Below are 18,260 nucleotides of genomic sequence, written 5' to 3' on the forward strand. Positions count from 1 at the left end.
TTGGTACGGCCCGCCCTCCGCGCCTCCTTCCTGCGGGGCGGAACGCGCCTGCGCAGAGACGATGCGGCCGGGCTCGGCCCCCGCTGCAGCGCTGACGGACGTGGTAAGCCCGCCTCCCCCAGGGGGTCCCCGCGGTTGGGCAACTGCCACAGCGCCACCTCACGGCGGGGGGAGGGAGGGCCGGGCTGGAGGGCTCCCTATATGCCCCGTTAGCGCATGGCGAGGGTCGCCCGCCGAGCCACTCTGCCGTTCTGCTCACACGCGCAGCCGGCGTGGCTACGAGGAAGGGCCCGTCACACCGCGGCTCTCGTGGGCGGCTCGTAACAGCACTCGTGCAATGGAGGATGGCTCTGGGAGGTACGTGCTGGAGTGCCTTTCAGCTCTCTGCTTATTCACTGGCCTTGCCTCCACACCGTGGCATTGGAAGTCAAGTTTAGCCTGAGAGAAAGCATGCTGAAATAACTTAATGACTTCTTTTTTCTCCCTAGGTAACTCTGGAAGCCATGGACATACTCTTTAGAATAAGAGGTGGCTTGGATCTGGCATTTCAGCTAGCAACTACTGATGGTGTGTCTGTAAGATTGTTATAGATTTAAAAAAAAATTGCTTTCTTGGCATTTTACTAGATCATAGAATCATTTGAGTTGGAAGGGACCCCTGAAGGCCACGTGGTCCCATTCCCTGCACTGAACAACTACACCTACAGCTCCATCAGGTGCTCACAGCCCTTCCTGCCTGAGCTTGGCTGTCTCCAGGGACAAATTTTGTTTGTTTTTTTTCCTAATAATTTAGCTTCTGAGCATAGAAGTCAATAGTGGCCAGACCTAAGTTAATGAGTTGAAGAAATCCAATTGGGCATGGCACCCAGTGAAAGCTTGCTGGGCCCATAACCCAAAGGTCAGTGGATTGAAGCCACCCTCTGCTAGGCTCCCATTTAATGGTTGGACTAAATGATTGCAGTGGTCTTCTCCAGCCTTAATGAATCTGTGAGATATTTTTAAAATACCTTACTACATTCTAGGTACGTGTTGCTGATCACGTAAGTAAGGAAGACAATACTGCTAATACGCAGAAGTTGCTTTGTCATATGCAGTATTGGTTCAGGTTGTAAGGAATGGGTGAAACTGTTAGTAAGACAAATTAAGATCTAAAAGACAAGAGTCTGTACCAGTAATTAAGATTTAGGCTTGCCAAAGTGTGGCTGGTTTGGTTACGCATCTATATTTTCCAAAATTTGTCTGCAGATGAACTATACTCTCTCTTTTTCCAAAAACTTAGTATTAAGGCAGTTGTTTGGAAAATGCTCTGAAGTCAGTGAATGCAGCTCTGATTCAATCTTTCCGGGATCTACTGAAAAGATCGGATATATGCGTATATAGCAGCTTTCCTATCCACAGAAGTTTGCAGCTGTAGGCTTGATGGGAGAATAAATGACAATGTAGGTTGTTATTTGGAAGCCGAGGAAAACAGTATGCTTTTGTTGAAGCAGACCTGCCAAGTGAAATCTTATCTTTTTGTTCTCGCAGTCATTTTTCTGATTATAATAGCACTTGCATTTATGTTTATTATCAAAACATCAATTAAAGAAATGTTAGTCCAGCAGCCATCACAGAAATGAGAGAAGTTAATTTTATACTTCCTGTGTTTCAGAAGCATCAGCAAAAAGTGCATTGAGATACGTGTTCAGTGATCTTGCAAATAAGCTGTCCTCAGATGTTCTTGTATTAAGAGTTTGCCACAGTTCAGTCTATGTGTGGCCCAACAACGGTATCCACACTATTCCAGAGCTGACTGATGATTCTGCTTGCAAGGAGATAAAACGATTTATACAGTGAGTATATTTAAAAAAAAAAAAAAAAAGATTTTGTAAAGGATTGGAGCAATTTCTAAAATATGCAATTTTCTGTTGATACTTCAGCTTTGATCAAGATGATGAGACCCGACGAAAGCTTGGCAAGAAAAAGGATAAAAAGCTACAAGACATGGTACGTGTCTCACCCTAATAATTTCTATCTGATGACCCATCACTTAAAAGTTGTTAATCTGCCCTCCCTAGCCTTATCTATGCAAAAGGACATGTTTAAATGACTTAGAAAAAACCCTTTAAAGTCATTGAGGCTCAGCATGAATGCAGATCAATACACAGAAGTTTCAGTCTTTATCCCAGTTATTTCATTACTGGACTTTATATCAAACTTTGTACAGTTTTCCTTTTGCCCTCTTGGAGAACGTATTGTTGGAGATACACTGCTGGTGTCTTTATTCTGTGCAGCAGCAGGTAATAAATATTGACCTCATGTTAGAGATGACATCTTCATTAGATGCTTTGACTCCAGTCATCGAAAGAGAAAATAAGGAGCACCACTACATTAATATGACATTGCCAGTTGATGTTGTTGTTTCTGTTTCTCCAGAAGAAACGTGGGGAAAGTAAGTATTATCCTGAACTTGTAATTTTTTTCTATTTATTTTCCACTTTGTTTTTCTTGTAAAGGATAACTATCATTATCATGTATCAATTTAATAAAAGAGAATGTAGTATTCATGTGCTGAAATTTGTGTAATAGTAACTCCTGTAGACACTTCTTAGTCTTAATGCTCATGAGACCTCATGAGACACAATCTTTTTGCTGTCTATAAAAAAAAAAAAAAATCAGTTCATCACTGTCTGATAGATGGGATAACTCAGAGCCATTGCTGAGCAAGGAATTGAGAAAGATTCTGTAAAGATTCTTGTCATTCTTACAAGACTGTGTGTATAAAACAGAGTACATCTGATGACTGTATTCTCAGAATTATGCTAAGGTATAACTGAAGGTGGGGAATGCAAAGTCTTTGTATTCTTTCTTTCTGTTTTTCCCATAGGATTTGTTTCTGTTTGACACCATCATTCTTCTGCTAGTTAAATACTGTTCCTTATAATTCACAGGGTACAAAATCTCCTGGTGAAAGCAATTCACAAGCAATTAACTGATATGGAAAGATGCATCATGAAATACATGAAGGGAACATCAATTGTGGTACCAGAGCAGTTTCATTTCATGTTACCAGGAAAAAATCACCTTGTAACAATTTCATACCCTACAGGTATTTCAGATGATCAACTGGAAAGTTATAGAAAGGTAAAGTGTTTTCATTTAGCCAGTACACAACAAATAATAAGATAACCTGATTTTTATTTTTACTGTTATTACCACTGAAGCAAGGATAAAGCTTTTCATTAAGCCAGTATAGAAGTAATACTAACAGATCCTGATTTTTTTAATTATACATGTAGTGTAAAATTGATTTATTAAAAATTTTATAAAATGAATCAAATCCCATTTTTGTGAGGAAACAAAACTATATAGGATTTATTTTAGATTAAACCAATTCTGTATCGTATTTCTGATTCTGGATTCTCTGAATTCCCTACTTCCAGATTACTGTGATCATGTTTACTACTTCCAAGATTTAGCAAGTTGTCTGAAAGGATTAGGGCTTTTTTTCCTGGTTGTTTTTTTGTTCAAGGAGTGTCGTTGCTTACAGCTGAGGAACCCTAGCTAGAATTCGTTGGTTTTGTTCTTGCCTTTTGGGTTGGCACATCTAGAAAAAGGAATGTGGCTGAGGTGCACAAGTATTCTGATACAGCAGTCCTTTAGATTGAAAGCTCTTGAAGCTGATCAGGTCATGCATTTACACATGCTGAGAGTGGGAAAATAGTCGTCTCCCTGTTCAGATGTGTAGAAGCTGTGGGGATTTTTCATTCTCTTTTGGATAAAGTATTATTGAACCTAATGTTCCTTGCATTTCCAGAAGCCTCAGCTATGGGTAATACATAAGTCTTTCCTGCTCTCTCTCTTTTGTACAGTTTCATCCACTGATTGCTGAACGTTGCTTTAACTAGTGTAGTTTGGTTATCTAGATAAAATCCATTACCTGTAATACAGACAGCCTATTATACGATTCCTTTCACTCTTAGCTCCTGTGGAAAAAAGGCAGTATATCTCTTTAGATGTACTTAAATCTTGAGTTCTGCTTGCAACATAAAAATAGACTGAATCAGTTTGAACCATAAGCTCTGTATCTTTAATCTGTCATAGTATGCCATATTTGGGTCTTCAATATTAGTTAAGACTAGAATTCACTGTGTGTATCTATACTACTACCAAGAAAAATATATGATTTGTTCATGTTAGGGTGTATTTTATCATACTTCAATAAGATATTTGTTACTTGGGGTATCTTGAATGGGTCTGCAGAAGCAAGCAAGACCATGTGAAATGACAGGCTCTTCACATGGAAGGTGAGCCTCCTTCAGCTTCCTTAGAGGCAAGGTCTAGCACTAAACATACATGCTGAATATCAACCTAATTACATTCGCTAAGCTATTTTGTTAAGATCATAATTCATAATACAGACAAAACCAATGTAATGTTTCTTTTAATCCCAAATCTGAGTTGTGCTCTTTACTTTTTATTCTAACTGGCATGTAGGAATTGCATGGGTTGTTCAACCTCCCCTGTGACAGACCGTATTTCAAGAGAGCAAACGCTTACCATTTTCCAGATGAACCATACAAAGATGGCTATCTCAGAAATCCACATTTACATCTTAATTCACCTGGTCCTGAGTCTGGTGTGGTAAGTTTAAATCAAGATGTAACTTCTTAAAAATCTTTTGCTTCCTTAAAAATTTGTCATCAAAAGAAGTAACTTGTTTCTGTACCTTTTCCTTCTCATCTATATGATATTATCTTACTGGGTCTCCTAAGCAAAATAGTTTCTCTGCACAAAATGGAGTTGTTTTAGCATGTCACATTCCTCCATTCTCCCAGTGTCCAAATTGCATTGTCTTATAAAATAATGTACACCTTTTCAGAGAGTACCTCACATTTATAGTACATATTTTAGAAGGCTCTCAGAACCAAAACAAGAAAATAAAACTGAATAGAAATGTTTAATAGGCAAAAGAAGAGCGATCACGGGTGAATAAGAAACCTTCAGTTCTTCTGAAAACTTATAACTCCTAACTAAAAGTGTCAGTCCAGGTGACAGAAGTATATGCTTCCTCTGAAAACTGATCCTACAGCAATCAGGTTCATTTGTATGATCTGTCTCTGCGCAGGTTTATTTAGTACATGGCATATACAGTTATCATCACTATATGCAAGATCGGATCGATGACAGCGGCTGGGGCTGCGCTTATCGGTCTTTGCAGACCATCTGTTCTTGGTTCAAGCAGCAAGGTTACACTGATGCACCTATACCAACACACAAGGAAATTCAACAGGTACAGAATGCTTGGGCAGATCAGTTCTTTTATACCTACTGATTTAATCTAGAAAAGTTTGTGAAAATTATCTTTAAATAGCAAATTGTGCAGTAACAGAAGGTGTAATAGTGCCTTCTACCAGGATGTGAGCACACTTGCAAAGGTATTGGTCAGGATTTAGTTTAGAAAGCAGTACAGGAAAAAGTATCTTACCTCCTTCCAAAGGCCAGCAGAATCTCAAGAAGAGGACAATCAGTAGAGATGCTGCACCTGTGACTGCTAACCCTTAAATGATTGTGAGGAGCAGTGGGCCCAGGGTCTGCCTCAGGTTGCTCAGGTGCTGCCCAGGTTAGCCATGCCTCCTCACCTGGTGCTCAATCACTGAACAGGCCAAGACCCAGCGATTCCCATATACAGATTAATACATTTTAGACTTCAGATTTGCTTGATATTTTAAATTAATGTCTTAAATTGAACTGTAGTACTCCATTAGTTTTAACAAGATTCATAGTAGGAGAGCTATCTCCAAATGTTTGTGTACAAATAAGCTTCATTAAAATAGTTTTCTAAGTATTTCCTTGGATTAGTGTTCTGCTAGCAGCTCTGTTTATAATATTTTCGCTATTTTTGCCAAATGAAAGAGAACAAAGGATGCAATCTGTCATATTAAAATCAGTTCTAAAACAGACTTCTGTCTGCAGTGACAGCTGATTTAGTTATGCATTGATTTACTGCTTTCTTTTGCAGTTTTACCTTTGAAAGTAGCAGGCTTCTTCTGTTACTTGAACCTTCATTTCCTTCATTTTCTTTTTTGAATTTGAGTATGTTCATTTCTGTTTACAGCACTGAAGAAAAAGTGTAGGCTTGGTGACTAATGTTGTATGCCTAGCAAAGAATACCACAGTTATTTTCAGCCTTCTACAAACAGCATTTTGTATTACATTTATTTACTTAATATCTTAACAAAGTTTGGTTCACTCAATGAAAAGACTTCCATCATACCTAACAGGGATCTAAGCAATAAAAGAAACACTGGATTTCCTGAGCATTTCTCAATCCATCCCCAAACATAAAATCAACTTAAATCTGTATGTTCTTATAGCATGTCAGACTTCTAGAAGAGGGCAGCAGCTCTTAGAAGACTTTGTGGGCTACATATCCCAAGTGGAAAAGGCATCTCAAGTATTGCATGCAACACACAAACTTCCAAACTGAACAGAATTTATTTTAAATGCCAAATCTTAGTGTTATTTGGAGGGCCTCTTCCTCATGCTGCTGTTTTTTGAATCCTTTTCTGAGATGCCTTGAATCCAGGCACTTCAGTTTGTGAAGTGGCTTCTCCACTGCAAATGGTATGCTCAAATATTACACAGCTCAGCATCTCAGATCAAAGTCTGTCTATGAGCCCAACTCCATTTTCTCTTCTTACTGGTATTGTTCTGTATTGGCATCCAAATGACATTCCCAAAACTAAACCACAATGAATGAATTCAATAACCAATCTGTTTGCTTTTGACTGGCAAGGTGATAACATCTGTATTTATATACCTATTTCTTTCACATTAAAAAATGGTTGAATAGTCTATGTTGATCACTTTGCATTACTTCTTTGTATCAATGTTGCAAAGGCCCTGGTTGATGCTGGAGACAAACCTGCAGCCTTTGTTGGATCACGGCAATGGATTGGTTCAATTGAGGTGCAGCTTGTTTTGAATCAACTCTTTGGAATAACATCAAAAATACTATTTGTCAGGTAAGAATCTCTATATTTTCAGTAGTAAGGTAATTATTAAAGATATTTTCTGAAAACTACTTTACTATCTGCAAGCTGATGTGCAAAAATTCAGCCTATTTCCCTTCCATCTGCAGAAACAATTTTTGGAACAACAGGAACACAGTCCGTCAATCATGAGGCACACACCGACAGTAAATTATTACCCCATCCAGTGCAGGATTGAGGCAAATTGCTGAGCAGCCTGGAAGTAGTGCCCTCCGCCCTAGATTTGTATGACATTAAAACAAGGGATTTATTTCCCTTCTGACAATCTGACACTTTTATGTGCAATAAAGAACCCTACGAATACGTTTAGGAGAAAAAGAATAATGTTCAGTATCTACTGGAAATAAAATTACTGGATTTCTACCACTTGGACAGCAGTAAGCAGAATAACAAATCTCTGAGCACTCTGTGATAAATAAAATAATGAAATAGAGAATGTATGCTAACCTAGCCTGTATGAAAATTCTATTCAAAATATTAGTCATTAGTTATATTTATTTAGACTAAATGACACTGTGGATATTCAAAAAGAGCATGTAACCATGGTGACATATATTTTTAATGGTAGGAAAATAGTTTGTTTCTTCAATGTTTCCTAAAGCTTTATACAGCCAATTTTAATCTTTTTGTTCCTCGATTTGTATTTGCAGATAGATATCCACCTGTTATTTACAGCAGCTGTGCTAGTGTGAAGTTTTTTCTTCCTGTGCTTAAGAATACAGAATACGTGCCTTTGTGAACTGCTTGGAGTTGCTCACAGTTCTGCTGCAAGGGAGCAGCAATGTTTTTCAGGATTGTGAAATGCCAGCCTCGCTAGCATGCTGAGGAGAGATGTCATGCTATCCAGTGCCAGTGACCAGCTCAAAAAGGCTGCATTTTTCTCTCAGACTTACTTTCAGCTAGCACCTGTAACTCCTTCTTTATGCAAATGGAGCTTCACAGCTCCATCAGCAACAGCAGTGCCAAATCCATTATTATAAACACACCATCCCATTTCCCAGAGTTCCAGCTTTACACTCTGTCTGTATTTAGTCCATCTCTCCAGGATCTGGTGAAGCAGACACCCAGTTTGTGTTTTAAAAACGTTAACCACAATATGAAGAAATATAAAGACATCTGTATGCATTTCCTTGCCTAGCTTCTGTCGCCTCTTTCAGACGTACAGCCAGTCTTCTGAGGAGAGTATGAGTCTCCTTCAGAAGCATGTGAGCTCTGAATCATGGAATGTGTACACGTTGTATGTGTACAGCTTACTCTTCCATATAGATTTATTCTTTGTAGCAGAGTTGAACAGGAAATTAGGGAAATTAAACAGGCTAAGTTCAGTGTTGCTTTGACTACTAGTGATATTACTAGTGATATTTCAGAATTTTTTAAAAGGTAGCTTGGATATGAGCATTGCAATTGCTTGTGCAATTAAAGTGGAAAGCTATCTTAAGACACATCAGTATAAACACCTTTATTGGTGCCTTATTTTTATTAGGCTCTGATGAAGTTGTGTTACTTCCCCTTGCTGACACGTGTTGCTAGTCTGGTGTTTTTTTTTATCTCTTGAAGGGAGCCATTGGGGTTTACCAGCTGTCCCCAGTGTGGGAGACAAACAGCAGAAACATGACAGAACCTGGATACTCCAGGTGCTTCAGTGGCAGTGAGGTTTACTGTGAATTCGATAGCCCAGCCAGAATCTCTGAAGTTGTTTAAAGAATGCTTTTTTCCAGCTTGTCCCAAGAGATTTACACAGAAAAATTCTAAACCACAACAGCCACTCTCTAAGCAGTTACCTGTGCAGTTAATGAATGTGATGGATAATTTAAAAAACTAAGCCTTGTGAGGATGACAGATCTAACATTCTGTTTCTTACCTAGCCAGGGTTCTGAACTCGCTTTGCAGGGAAGAGAGCTTGCTAATCATTTCAAGACTGAAGGAACTCCAGTTATGATTGGTGAGTACTGGAGTATCAAAGAATGCCAGTCAATGTTCGAGGCCTTCCTCTGGTGAACTTCATTTCAATTAGTTCTCAAAGTACTAAAAGTACTCAATTGCTACTAGTAGTTTACAAGAGCTAGTCAAAACCCCCAGTGAATTAAAATTACACTCTTCTCAAGGGAGCCTAGAAAACCATGCAATTTAGTCTGCCTGGTATCTTTTTCATTCAGTATTTCCCTCAACAAAAATCTATCTGAACGGTGTTCTCAAAGGCTGCTTTTAAAGTCAGAACTTGAGAGAAGCTGACTTCTCTAGAAGTTTCATCTTGGTAGATGGGCAATTGGTCATGCAGTTCCCCAAAACTTCCCACCTTGGAAGAGTAGTGTTTATCTGGCTTTAAGGAGAGGAGTATCATTCTTTATCCAAATTCATCCTAGGACCAGTATGCATACTTAAATAATCTGAAATGTTGGTATCATTGCAAATGTCATTCATAAGAACGTCTTAATTTTAATGAGAGTATTTCAAGAAACCAGTAGTTAAAAAAATGAGAAATACTTTTATTTATTTATTACTAGTACTTTTTTTTTTTTCAGACTTGCGTATTTAGACAATCTAGTGAAAAAAAATTAACAGTTTGTTTTCCTCCTGTGTTAGGTGGAGGTGTTTTGGCTCACACAATACTAGGAGTGGCATGGAATGAAATAACAGGGCACATAAAATATTTGATTCTAGACCCACATTACACTGGAGGAGAAGACCTGCATGTTATTTTGGAAAAGGTGAGACTTCATGTCCGTGTGTACACACACACATCTATGAATGCATATATGTTATTAAATAATGCATGGTCAATTACAAATTGGCCATTCTGTAAGTTTTTCATAGAGAAGTGGGTTCCCATGGGAAGTGCTGATCCCAGTTAATCTGCATACACGTTAGCTATTGTTAGTTTCTGAAATGTAGTGGTCCTGGAGAAGATGTATCGGGTCACTAACCTGTAAAATTATTGCAGTACAAACAAATTTTCTCTCTCAGAGTAAGTTTGTCCCTCCTTTGCATTGGAAATACCTCATTTAATGACCTCTTATTCTGTAAATTTAGCTGGACTGATTTAGTAAATCATGATCAGTGGCACACCTTAAGAGCTCAGTTTGGCTCTGATCTACTTCTAAGGAAGGCAGAAGTTCTTCAAGAGAAGAGAAATTAGAACTGTGAGAATGACAGTGTTTCAGAACAGCATTAGTCTCTGTAGCAGCAGAAGGCAGTGGGATATAGAAAGAAGAGATGCTGCTTTTAGTAAGATAGATCTTAATTTAACAATGGATATGAAAGACAGAACTCATAGCAGATTTAAATTGTGTCTTTTCTTTTTCTTGGCCAGGGCTGGTGTGGCTGGAAGGGCCCGGACTTCTGGAGCAAGGATGCCTATTATAACCTGTGCCTACCTCAACGACCAAAAATTATTTAAATCCCAATCTTATGCAAGAACATGCTTAGCCAGAGTACTAGCAGGCCTAGAAGTAACTATCTTTTTAGTTTGCAGACTAATACTTTAAATTGATCAAAACCCAATTGAAATAGAAATGTTACATACATAATTTAAATCAAGATTATTTTTTTTTTAATGAAACCTCAAAGAATAAGAGAGTTTTCTGCTGTGAATGCATTTTTTTACAAATTATTAAGTAACGACTACTCTTTCCCTTCTTTTGGCTAAGATAACTTTGTTTATATAACAATTTTATTATGCTTAAAAGCTTTAGAAGTTAAATGTCTGATCCTTTTATTTTATGAAACTCTTTCCCGAGTTTCATAAAAATTGTACTCTTACCTTTCAGGTTCTGTAGAGCCAGGTGGATTTCACAGTTTGAGTCTATTCAAAGCCATCATTCACTGCTTTCACTGTTAATAATGGTATTTTAGATGAGAGTTAAGGAAAAAAAAATCTGTATGAACTGAATTTTATGAACTTTTGCTCTCATTTACACAGGAAAAGTATGAGAGACTAAACTATTATATGCTTATTTATTTATAGCTGTATGAATACAAATATTGTAGGAAAAAGCAAAACAGTGGTCTTCTGTTAGAAGTGAAAATAAATGAGTTTTCCTCCTTGTCAGAAGGAGACAATGTTACCGCACACATCAAGCCATTCCGTTCATTGTCCAGTCAAATTCTATTGGCCCTTGGATTCCCATTAATTTGACTTTGGGATTACAAGGCATTTCTTTTGTCAGCCAGGAGACCAAGACGTCATATGAACAAACAAATGTTCTACTGTCATCAGTGCAGTAGGATACATTTGTGGTACAAGTAAAACTGCCATCTTTGTCAGCTTCTCCATCTGGACATCGCTGAGAATAACGTGGAAAAAAAAAATGTGGGGAGCCTTCTGAGTGCCATTCTACACAATGCTCATTTTTGGCAGCACCATAACCTTCAATACATATACATCTGCTTCCAGCTTATGCAACACCGAATTTATTTATGTAACTGCTAAAATGGTGTCGGGTTTTTTGTTGTTGTTTTAAAGTTACTACAGAGGAGTTTTTTCACTCAGAAGAGGGTGGTGATGCACTGGAACAGGTTGCCCAAGGAGGTTGTGGATGCCCCATCCCTGGAGGCATTCAGGGCCAGGCTGGATGTGGCTCTGAGCAGCCTGGTCTGGTGGTTGGTGACTGTGCACACAGCAGGGGGGTTGAAAATAGATGATCATTGTGGTCCTTTTCAACCCAGGCCATTCTATGATTCTGTGATTCTGTGACTTGAACACACAGCATATGGTGTGTGTAACTCCTGCATGCAGGTGTACAGCAGTTTGTAACGTGACCTTTATGAGCACAGCCATGCTATGCTGTATTTACAGCCTTAGCAGCCACACTGAAGTGGAAGTGCTCTGTACAATGCCCATTCTCAGCAGGTTAACGCTGACATGCTAAACAGAGCGGAACTACCCAACTTCGGCATCGCCAGGCGCAAGGAGAGCAAGGCATTGCAAGGTGCCCGATTTTGTTGCTGCGTGAGCAGGGGTTCTTTGAGGCAAAGCTAAACATACCGGCCAGCCCACCTCTCCCTTCCAACGTTGGGCCCGCGACAGCACCGCCCCGCCCTCCCGCTCAGGGCGCCCGGGGCGGGCAGTAACGGCGCCCGGGTCGGAGCGGGCCGCCATGGAAGCGCGCAGCGAGGGGATGCGCCGCGCCACGGCCAGCGGAGCCGCCTGCCTGCTGTCGGGTACGGGGACGGGCAGTTCCTTTGCACAAGGGCTGGGGCGGCTGCGTCTCTCCCCGGGCCCTTCTTTCGCCGTGTGGTGGTGTTTCTGCCTCTGCCAGTGCGGCCATCCTGCAGGCACCCGCCTCATGCATAGCACTCTGCTTCGTCTTCCTTTTGTTTTAGTTTGCTTACTGTTTCCTTGGTTATAGAAAGAAAAAAAGAAAAAACACCAAAAACGTGTGCTTATTTCTGGGCAGAGGACGACAGCCGTGCTGCCTCGCTGGCGAGGAGAGCAGAAGATGGAGATCCCTGGGCATGCTTTCTAAGAGGACAGCGGTACTATGAAGAGGTTGGGGTTTTCCTTTCTTAAAAGTAGATATTAAATGACTGCGTTCAGTTTTAGTGGTAAACGACAGCATAGAAAACAACGGGAGATGCCCGTGCCTGCTTTTTCCCAGGTGTTCCCGCTCTCCCACAGCTGGCGTCCGGAGCTGTGTCTGGGCCAGCACCTGCTGTGCTTTGTGCTGTGGGGCATTGGACTCGGTGCTGCCAGCAGTGCAGGAAGGGGCATCGGTTAGCCAGGCCTGTGGCTGGCAGCAGGAGCAGCTGGGCATCTTCCTCGTGTTCCATGCAGGTGCTCTATGCTTTCGTTACTGCATCACTGCCTTTGATAGGAGTAAAAAAGGAGAAGCAGGCCTGTCTGTTTCTTGAGCTGGCGTAGATGTCCATGTTATAAACTGTTGTCCACCCTTCAATTTTCTGCTTGGGCGGGTTTCCATTTCCGTATTTTTGAGCAAACATCTGTATGGCCTAAAAATGCGTGCTCTCATACCACTGCAGATGTTAAAAGAAATCAGCACCTGATCAGAACCCTATGATACACCTCAGAGCACTGAGTTCAGAGGAAAAGTGAGAGTACAAGTGCCGCCACACTTCGTTATCTGACACATCAGCTGGCTGGGAGAAGGCACTGTTTTCCTCTTTCAGAAGAGTGGACTGTATGAACACTGGGTGTTTCCTCATTGTGAGGTGTCTTACTGTCCCGCAGCTGCTCACTTCTAAGCTTTGACAGTTCCGGTGTTGTTTTACCAAACGATACAAGAAATACTTGGTTTTATTTAATATTTTTCTATGCCTACATAACAGTGTTTTAGTAAGAGCACCAGTTTGTCAGTTAGCTCTTACACTGCAGTTGTTCTATTGTGTACTTCTAAATACATTTTCCTTTACAACCCACTGCAGGAGCAAATGCTCTTTAAGATTCTTTCTAACAAGCGCAAGCAGATGGAGAAACCATATTTCATCAGGAAACCAAGTTCATTCAATAAACCTAGTGAATCCTGTTACATTCTTACTCTGTCACAAGGGCAGAACATGTGAGGTCACTGCGGAAGGCAGAATGGGATGAACGAGTTGTGGGTGAGGTGATGAGATAGATTGCAGAATCCTTGGGCTTATACTGTCCTGCATATACCTTGTTCTTTGTATGTATGTCAGAAAAAACAGCAACACTGAGGACAAAAAATAAACCCATAAAGTAGTGAAGGCAAATCTTCAGACTAAATTTAAAGGGCAGAAGCAGTTCTTTCAACTGTATGCCCTTCCCCTCTCCTGGAAAGTCAGTCTGAGTTCCACATCAAGACATTGTGACCCACTGAGGTTTACAGGCTATCAAATGGAGCTCTCTTGAGTCTGGTGCATGTTTATTCTCAGCACCTGTTTCTCCTGCATTTGCATACCACTACTTATATTTAGGTGTTTGGTTTTTTGTACGTATACCTGAAAACAATAAAACCTTAGATGGAAGTGCTTCCATCATTTCCCAGTGTTGTTGCAGTTGCTAACTCACTCTTCATTTTCTGCCACTTCTGTGGTTGTGTTTTGTTTTGTTCTTCTTTTTTTTGTGAGTGAAATGCTCCAGTCTGAAAATCTGCATGAGGAGATCCACTGGAGAGGTAAGCTGTACTCCTCATTTGGTGTACTGTATCTTCATCCTTCTTTCCCAGGGGAGGTATGAAGAAGCATTAGTACAATTTGAAAAAAACAAGGATACAGATTTTCAGGCACTGTATCAGCTTGGTGTAATGCATTACGATGGACTAGGCACTAATGAAGACCCTGTGAGTAATCTAGCTGTACTTTTTACTTTTCTTATGATAGCAATTTTTAATTACTAAAAGCTTCTTTATAAACTTGATAATTTAAGATAAATAAGGCCTTGATTTAGAAATAGTTTCATAAGGTACAGATGCTCACAAAGCATCATCAAAGGAGGTATCTGGGCTGCAGAAATTTTCAAAACCAGGTACAATGAAACACGTTTATTTGAAAAATACACATGGTAATTTTTGTTTTAAAGTATCACTTCTAAGACTTTGATTGTATTCTGTATGGAAGCAATGTCGCTTGTTTAAAAATTGTTATTAATCTGTTAATGTTTAACAAGCAGTGTAGATAAAAATGGAATCTGTAAAAATGGAAATCAGACAACTGTATTGCCAAGTGTAAAGCATCTCCATATGCCAGAATTAGCTCCTTAAACCATCAAAGCACTTTAAAGACTTCTGTTGTTACCATGTTGATGCAGGTAAGCATGAAGAAAGTCATGCTCTGTGAAAATGTAGAGGCATGCTAGATTTCGTGTAGACACAGAAGCACATCTGTTTGTTTGACTTGCAAATAGCCAGCATCTTTTGCTAAGAAGTGGTGCAGCATTTCTGGTGTTCCAGAAGTAAGGCAAGAAGAGAGATGAAGTTACACAGTGTCCAAGTGGAATCATAGAATGGCCAAGGATCACCAAGCTGCAACCCCCTTGCGATAGGCAGGGCCACCAACCTCTAGATCTGGTCCTAGACCAGGCTGCCCAGGGCCCCATCCAACCTGGCTTTGAACACCTCCAGTAATCTTTGATGGTGCACTAGAAAATAAAGATTTATGTATATTATAGAATAATAGCCATTTAAAAGCAGCATTTGTTAGAATAGTTATAAGACAGTTCCACTTAGACAAAAATATAATAGTTTTTAAAAAACTGCAAATGTGAAAGGTATTTAGGTAAATGAGATGTCAGAATCTCACTGATAGCCACACTGTCCATACACATTTTAAAGAGAGGCTTTGCAGCTGAAATGTAATGATTGTAACACCTCAATTGTAGGAAAAGGGAGTGGAATACATGAAGAAAATACTCAACTCTGATTCTCCAGAAGCAAGACACTTAAGGTTTGCAGCTGCATACAATCTTGGCAGAGCATATTATGAAGGATATGGTGTTAAGCATTCAACTGAAGAGGCTGAAAGGTGATTGCAGACAGTAATTTTTCTGATGAGTTGAAGATGCTGAGATACTGCTACTGAACTTTCTTTGTCTCTGTTTTCTTAGGTTGTGGCTTATTGCTGCAGACCATGGGAATCCAAAAGCAAGCGTACAGGCCCAGAGTACCTTAGGAATGCTTTATTCCACGCCAGATCTAAAGGATCTGAAGAAGGTAAAGCCCACTCGCACCCTTTACAGAATTCACAGAATGGCCAGGGTTGGAAGGGACCTCAAGGATCATGAATCTCCAACCCCCCTGCCACATGCAGGGCCACCAACCATCCCACCTAATGCTAGACCAGACTGCCCAGGGCCCCATCCAATCTGGCCTTGAACACCTCCAGGGACGGGGCATCCACAACCTCCCTGGGCAGCCTGTTCCAGTACCTCACCACTCTCTCCGTAAAGAATTTCCCCCTGACATCCAACCTAAATCTCCCTTCTCTCAGCTTAAAACCATTTCCCCTTGTCCTGCTGTCACTCACCCTTTCAAAGAGTTGATTTCCCTCCTGTTTGTAGGCTCCCTTTAGGTACTGAAAGGCTGCAATGAGGTCACTTCTTTTCTCCAGGCTGAACAAGCCCAGCTCTTTCAGCCTGTCCTCATAGGGGAGGTGCTCCAGTCCCCTGATCATCTTTGTGGCCCTCCTCTGGACCCTCTCCAACAGCTCCCTGTCTTTCTTGTACTGGGGGCTCCACACTTGGACGCAGTACTCCAGATGGGGCCTCACAAGAGCAGAGTAGAGGGGAACAATCACCTCTTTGTCCCTGCTGGCCACCCCTCTTCTGATGGAGCCCAGGATCCCATTTGCCTTCCGAGCCGCAAGGGCACACTGCTGGCTCATGTTAAGTTTTTCGTCTATCAAGACCCCCAGGTCCTTCTCCACAGGGCTGCTCTCAAGGACCTCTCCTTCCAGTCTGTAGGGATGCCTGGGATTCCTCCGGCCCAAGTGCAAAACTCTGCACCTTGCCGTGTTGAACCTCATCAGGTTCACCCGGGCCCACCTTTCTAGCCTCTCGAGGTCCCTCTGAATGGCATCCCAACCTTCAACCGTGTCGACCGCACCACTCAGCTTGGTGTCGTCAGCAAACTTGCTGAGGGTGCACTCGATTCCGTCATCAATGTCATTGATAAAAATGTTAAAGAGCACCGGTCCCAAGACAGACCCCTGGGGGACGCCGCTCGTTACCAGCCTCCACCTGGACGTAGCGCCATTGATGACCACCCTCTGCAGCCTTTTGACCAGTTTCTTATCCATTGAGTGGTTCACCCATCAAATTCACATCCCTCCAGTTTGGAGAGAAGGATGTGGTGGGGGACCATGTCAAAGGCCTTGCTCAAGTCCAGGTAAATGACATTGGTCGCCTTTCCCTTGTCCACCGATGCCGTCACTCCATCATAAAAGGCCACCAGATTGGTCAAGCATGACCTTCCTCTGGTGAAGCCATGCTGGCTGTCATGGATCACACGCCCTTTCCTCATGTGATCAAGCATGTCATCCAGGATGATCTGTTCCAGGATCTTCCCAGGCACAGAGGTGAGACTCACTGGCCTGTAGTTCCTGGGGTCCTCCTTGCTCCCTTTCTTGTAAATGGGAGTGACGTGACCCTTCCTCCAGTCATCCGGGACCACACCAGACAGCCACGACTTCTCAAATATGATGGAGAGCGGCTCGGCAACCACCTCAGCCAGCTCCTTCAGAACCCTGGGATGCACGCCATCCGGCCCCATAGACTTGTACACATTCAGTCTCATGAGGCGGTCTCAGACCTGCTCTGTCCTCACAGCGGGGGGGGATTTACCACAAATCTCAGAACGAATCTCAGGAATCCCAACTAATTTTGGATTTCACAGAAAGACTGTGGTGGTATATTTGACTCTTTAAAAATGTGTTTCTAAGCAATCCTAGACAATAAGCCCATACAAGATGGTCAGTACCTCTCCCTTTGTACTGGCTTGACACTTCTTGCTGAAATTTATTTCTGTTTAGTAGGAATATCAGAGAGAAAGATAGAGTGGATTAAAATTTTGGCAGCCTTGATGCCCTTCAAAAATGAAGCAGGTGTTACTGGTTGACTTTCCGGGGATTCTGCTTTCTTTACATATAAGCACTTCTTACTGACTGGTTGATGTAAAGGGTTTTAATGAAACAGTATGCAAGACAACCAGTTAAAGTGGATACGTCATCACATCAAAAGTTAATTAGATAATGCAAAGCTCTCATTTGAGATAAACAGGAAACAACTTGTGCCTCTTGCTTAGGCCTTTTTCTGGCATTCAGAAGCATGTGGGAACGGAAGCCTGGAATCACAGGGTGCACTTGGTGTTATGTATCTCTATGGACAAGGTGTACGTCGGAACAGTAAGGCCGCTCTGAAGTGCTTGAAAGCAGCAGCAGAAAGAGGAAACATCTATGCTCAAGGCCACCTTGTGGAATATTATTACAATAGAAGATTCTTCTCAACAGCTGCTACCATAGCCAAAAGGTTAGTTAATTTTTTTGTTTATTTCTCATTATATTCGTATAAGACGATGGACCTTACTTAAATAAAAGGGATTATTAAGTTCATAAACTTAAGATCAGGAGACATTTGAGATAATGAATTGCAGGGCCTCATTTTTAAAGGGGGGATAGCAGACCACTGCCAAAATTAAGTCAGTAGGGTTCTCAGTTATTCAGTACAGATGGACTTTTCTTCCTGATGCTGTGAAGCAAACTAGTCTTGAATTAAAAAGAGTCTCAGGTAGAGTCCTATCTTTCTGTCTCCTTGTCC

The 18,260-nt window shown here is 41.2% G+C and overlaps 2 protein-coding genes across 6 annotated transcripts in view; both read left to right on the forward strand.

The window, feature by feature from the left end:
• On the forward strand, positions 1-12,193 carry UFSP2 (UFM1 specific peptidase 2). 5 transcript variants are annotated; one of them, XM_031607625.2, is made up of 12 exons: positions 1-103; positions 489-567; positions 1,651-1,831; positions 1,919-1,985; positions 2,273-2,430; positions 2,930-3,122; positions 4,476-4,622; positions 5,107-5,271; positions 6,882-7,006; positions 8,899-8,975; positions 9,617-9,741; positions 10,344-12,193. In XM_031607625.2, exons 1-12 carry the CDS (start codon positions 62-64, stop codon positions 10,428-10,430), a joined length of 1,446 nt encoding a protein of 481 aa, XP_031463485.1. In that variant the 5' UTR covers positions 1-61; the 3' UTR covers positions 10,431-12,193. The 5 variants fall into 5 exon arrangements, with proteins under 5 accessions (XP_031463485.1, XP_031463489.1, XP_031463487.1 ...); XM_031607627.2 differs by having other exon boundaries at positions 2-103; positions 2,276-2,430; XM_031607626.2 differs by having other exon boundaries at positions 2-103; positions 1,654-1,831.
• Positions 12,109-18,260, forward strand: part of LRP2BP (LRP2 binding protein) — a 16,721-nt gene continuing 10,569 nt past the window's right edge. The window contains exons 1-6 of the mRNA XM_031607447.2: positions 12,109-12,193; positions 12,430-12,521; positions 14,179-14,292; positions 15,330-15,472; positions 15,555-15,660; positions 17,749-17,972. Coding sequence (XP_031463307.1) covers positions 12,130-12,193; positions 12,430-12,521; positions 14,179-14,292; positions 15,330-15,472; positions 15,555-15,660; positions 17,749-17,972 — 743 coding nt within the window. The 5' untranslated portion in view covers positions 12,109-12,129. The remainder of the gene's footprint in view (positions 12,194-12,429; positions 12,522-14,178; positions 14,293-15,329; positions 15,473-15,554; positions 15,661-17,748; positions 17,973-18,260) is intronic.

Source organism: Phasianus colchicus, chromosome 4, assembly GCF_987193195.1.
Source record: "Phasianus colchicus chromosome 4, bPhaCol1.hap1.1, whole genome shotgun sequence".
In the NCBI taxonomy this organism is placed as follows: domain Eukaryota; kingdom Metazoa; phylum Chordata; class Aves; order Galliformes; family Phasianidae; genus Phasianus; species Phasianus colchicus.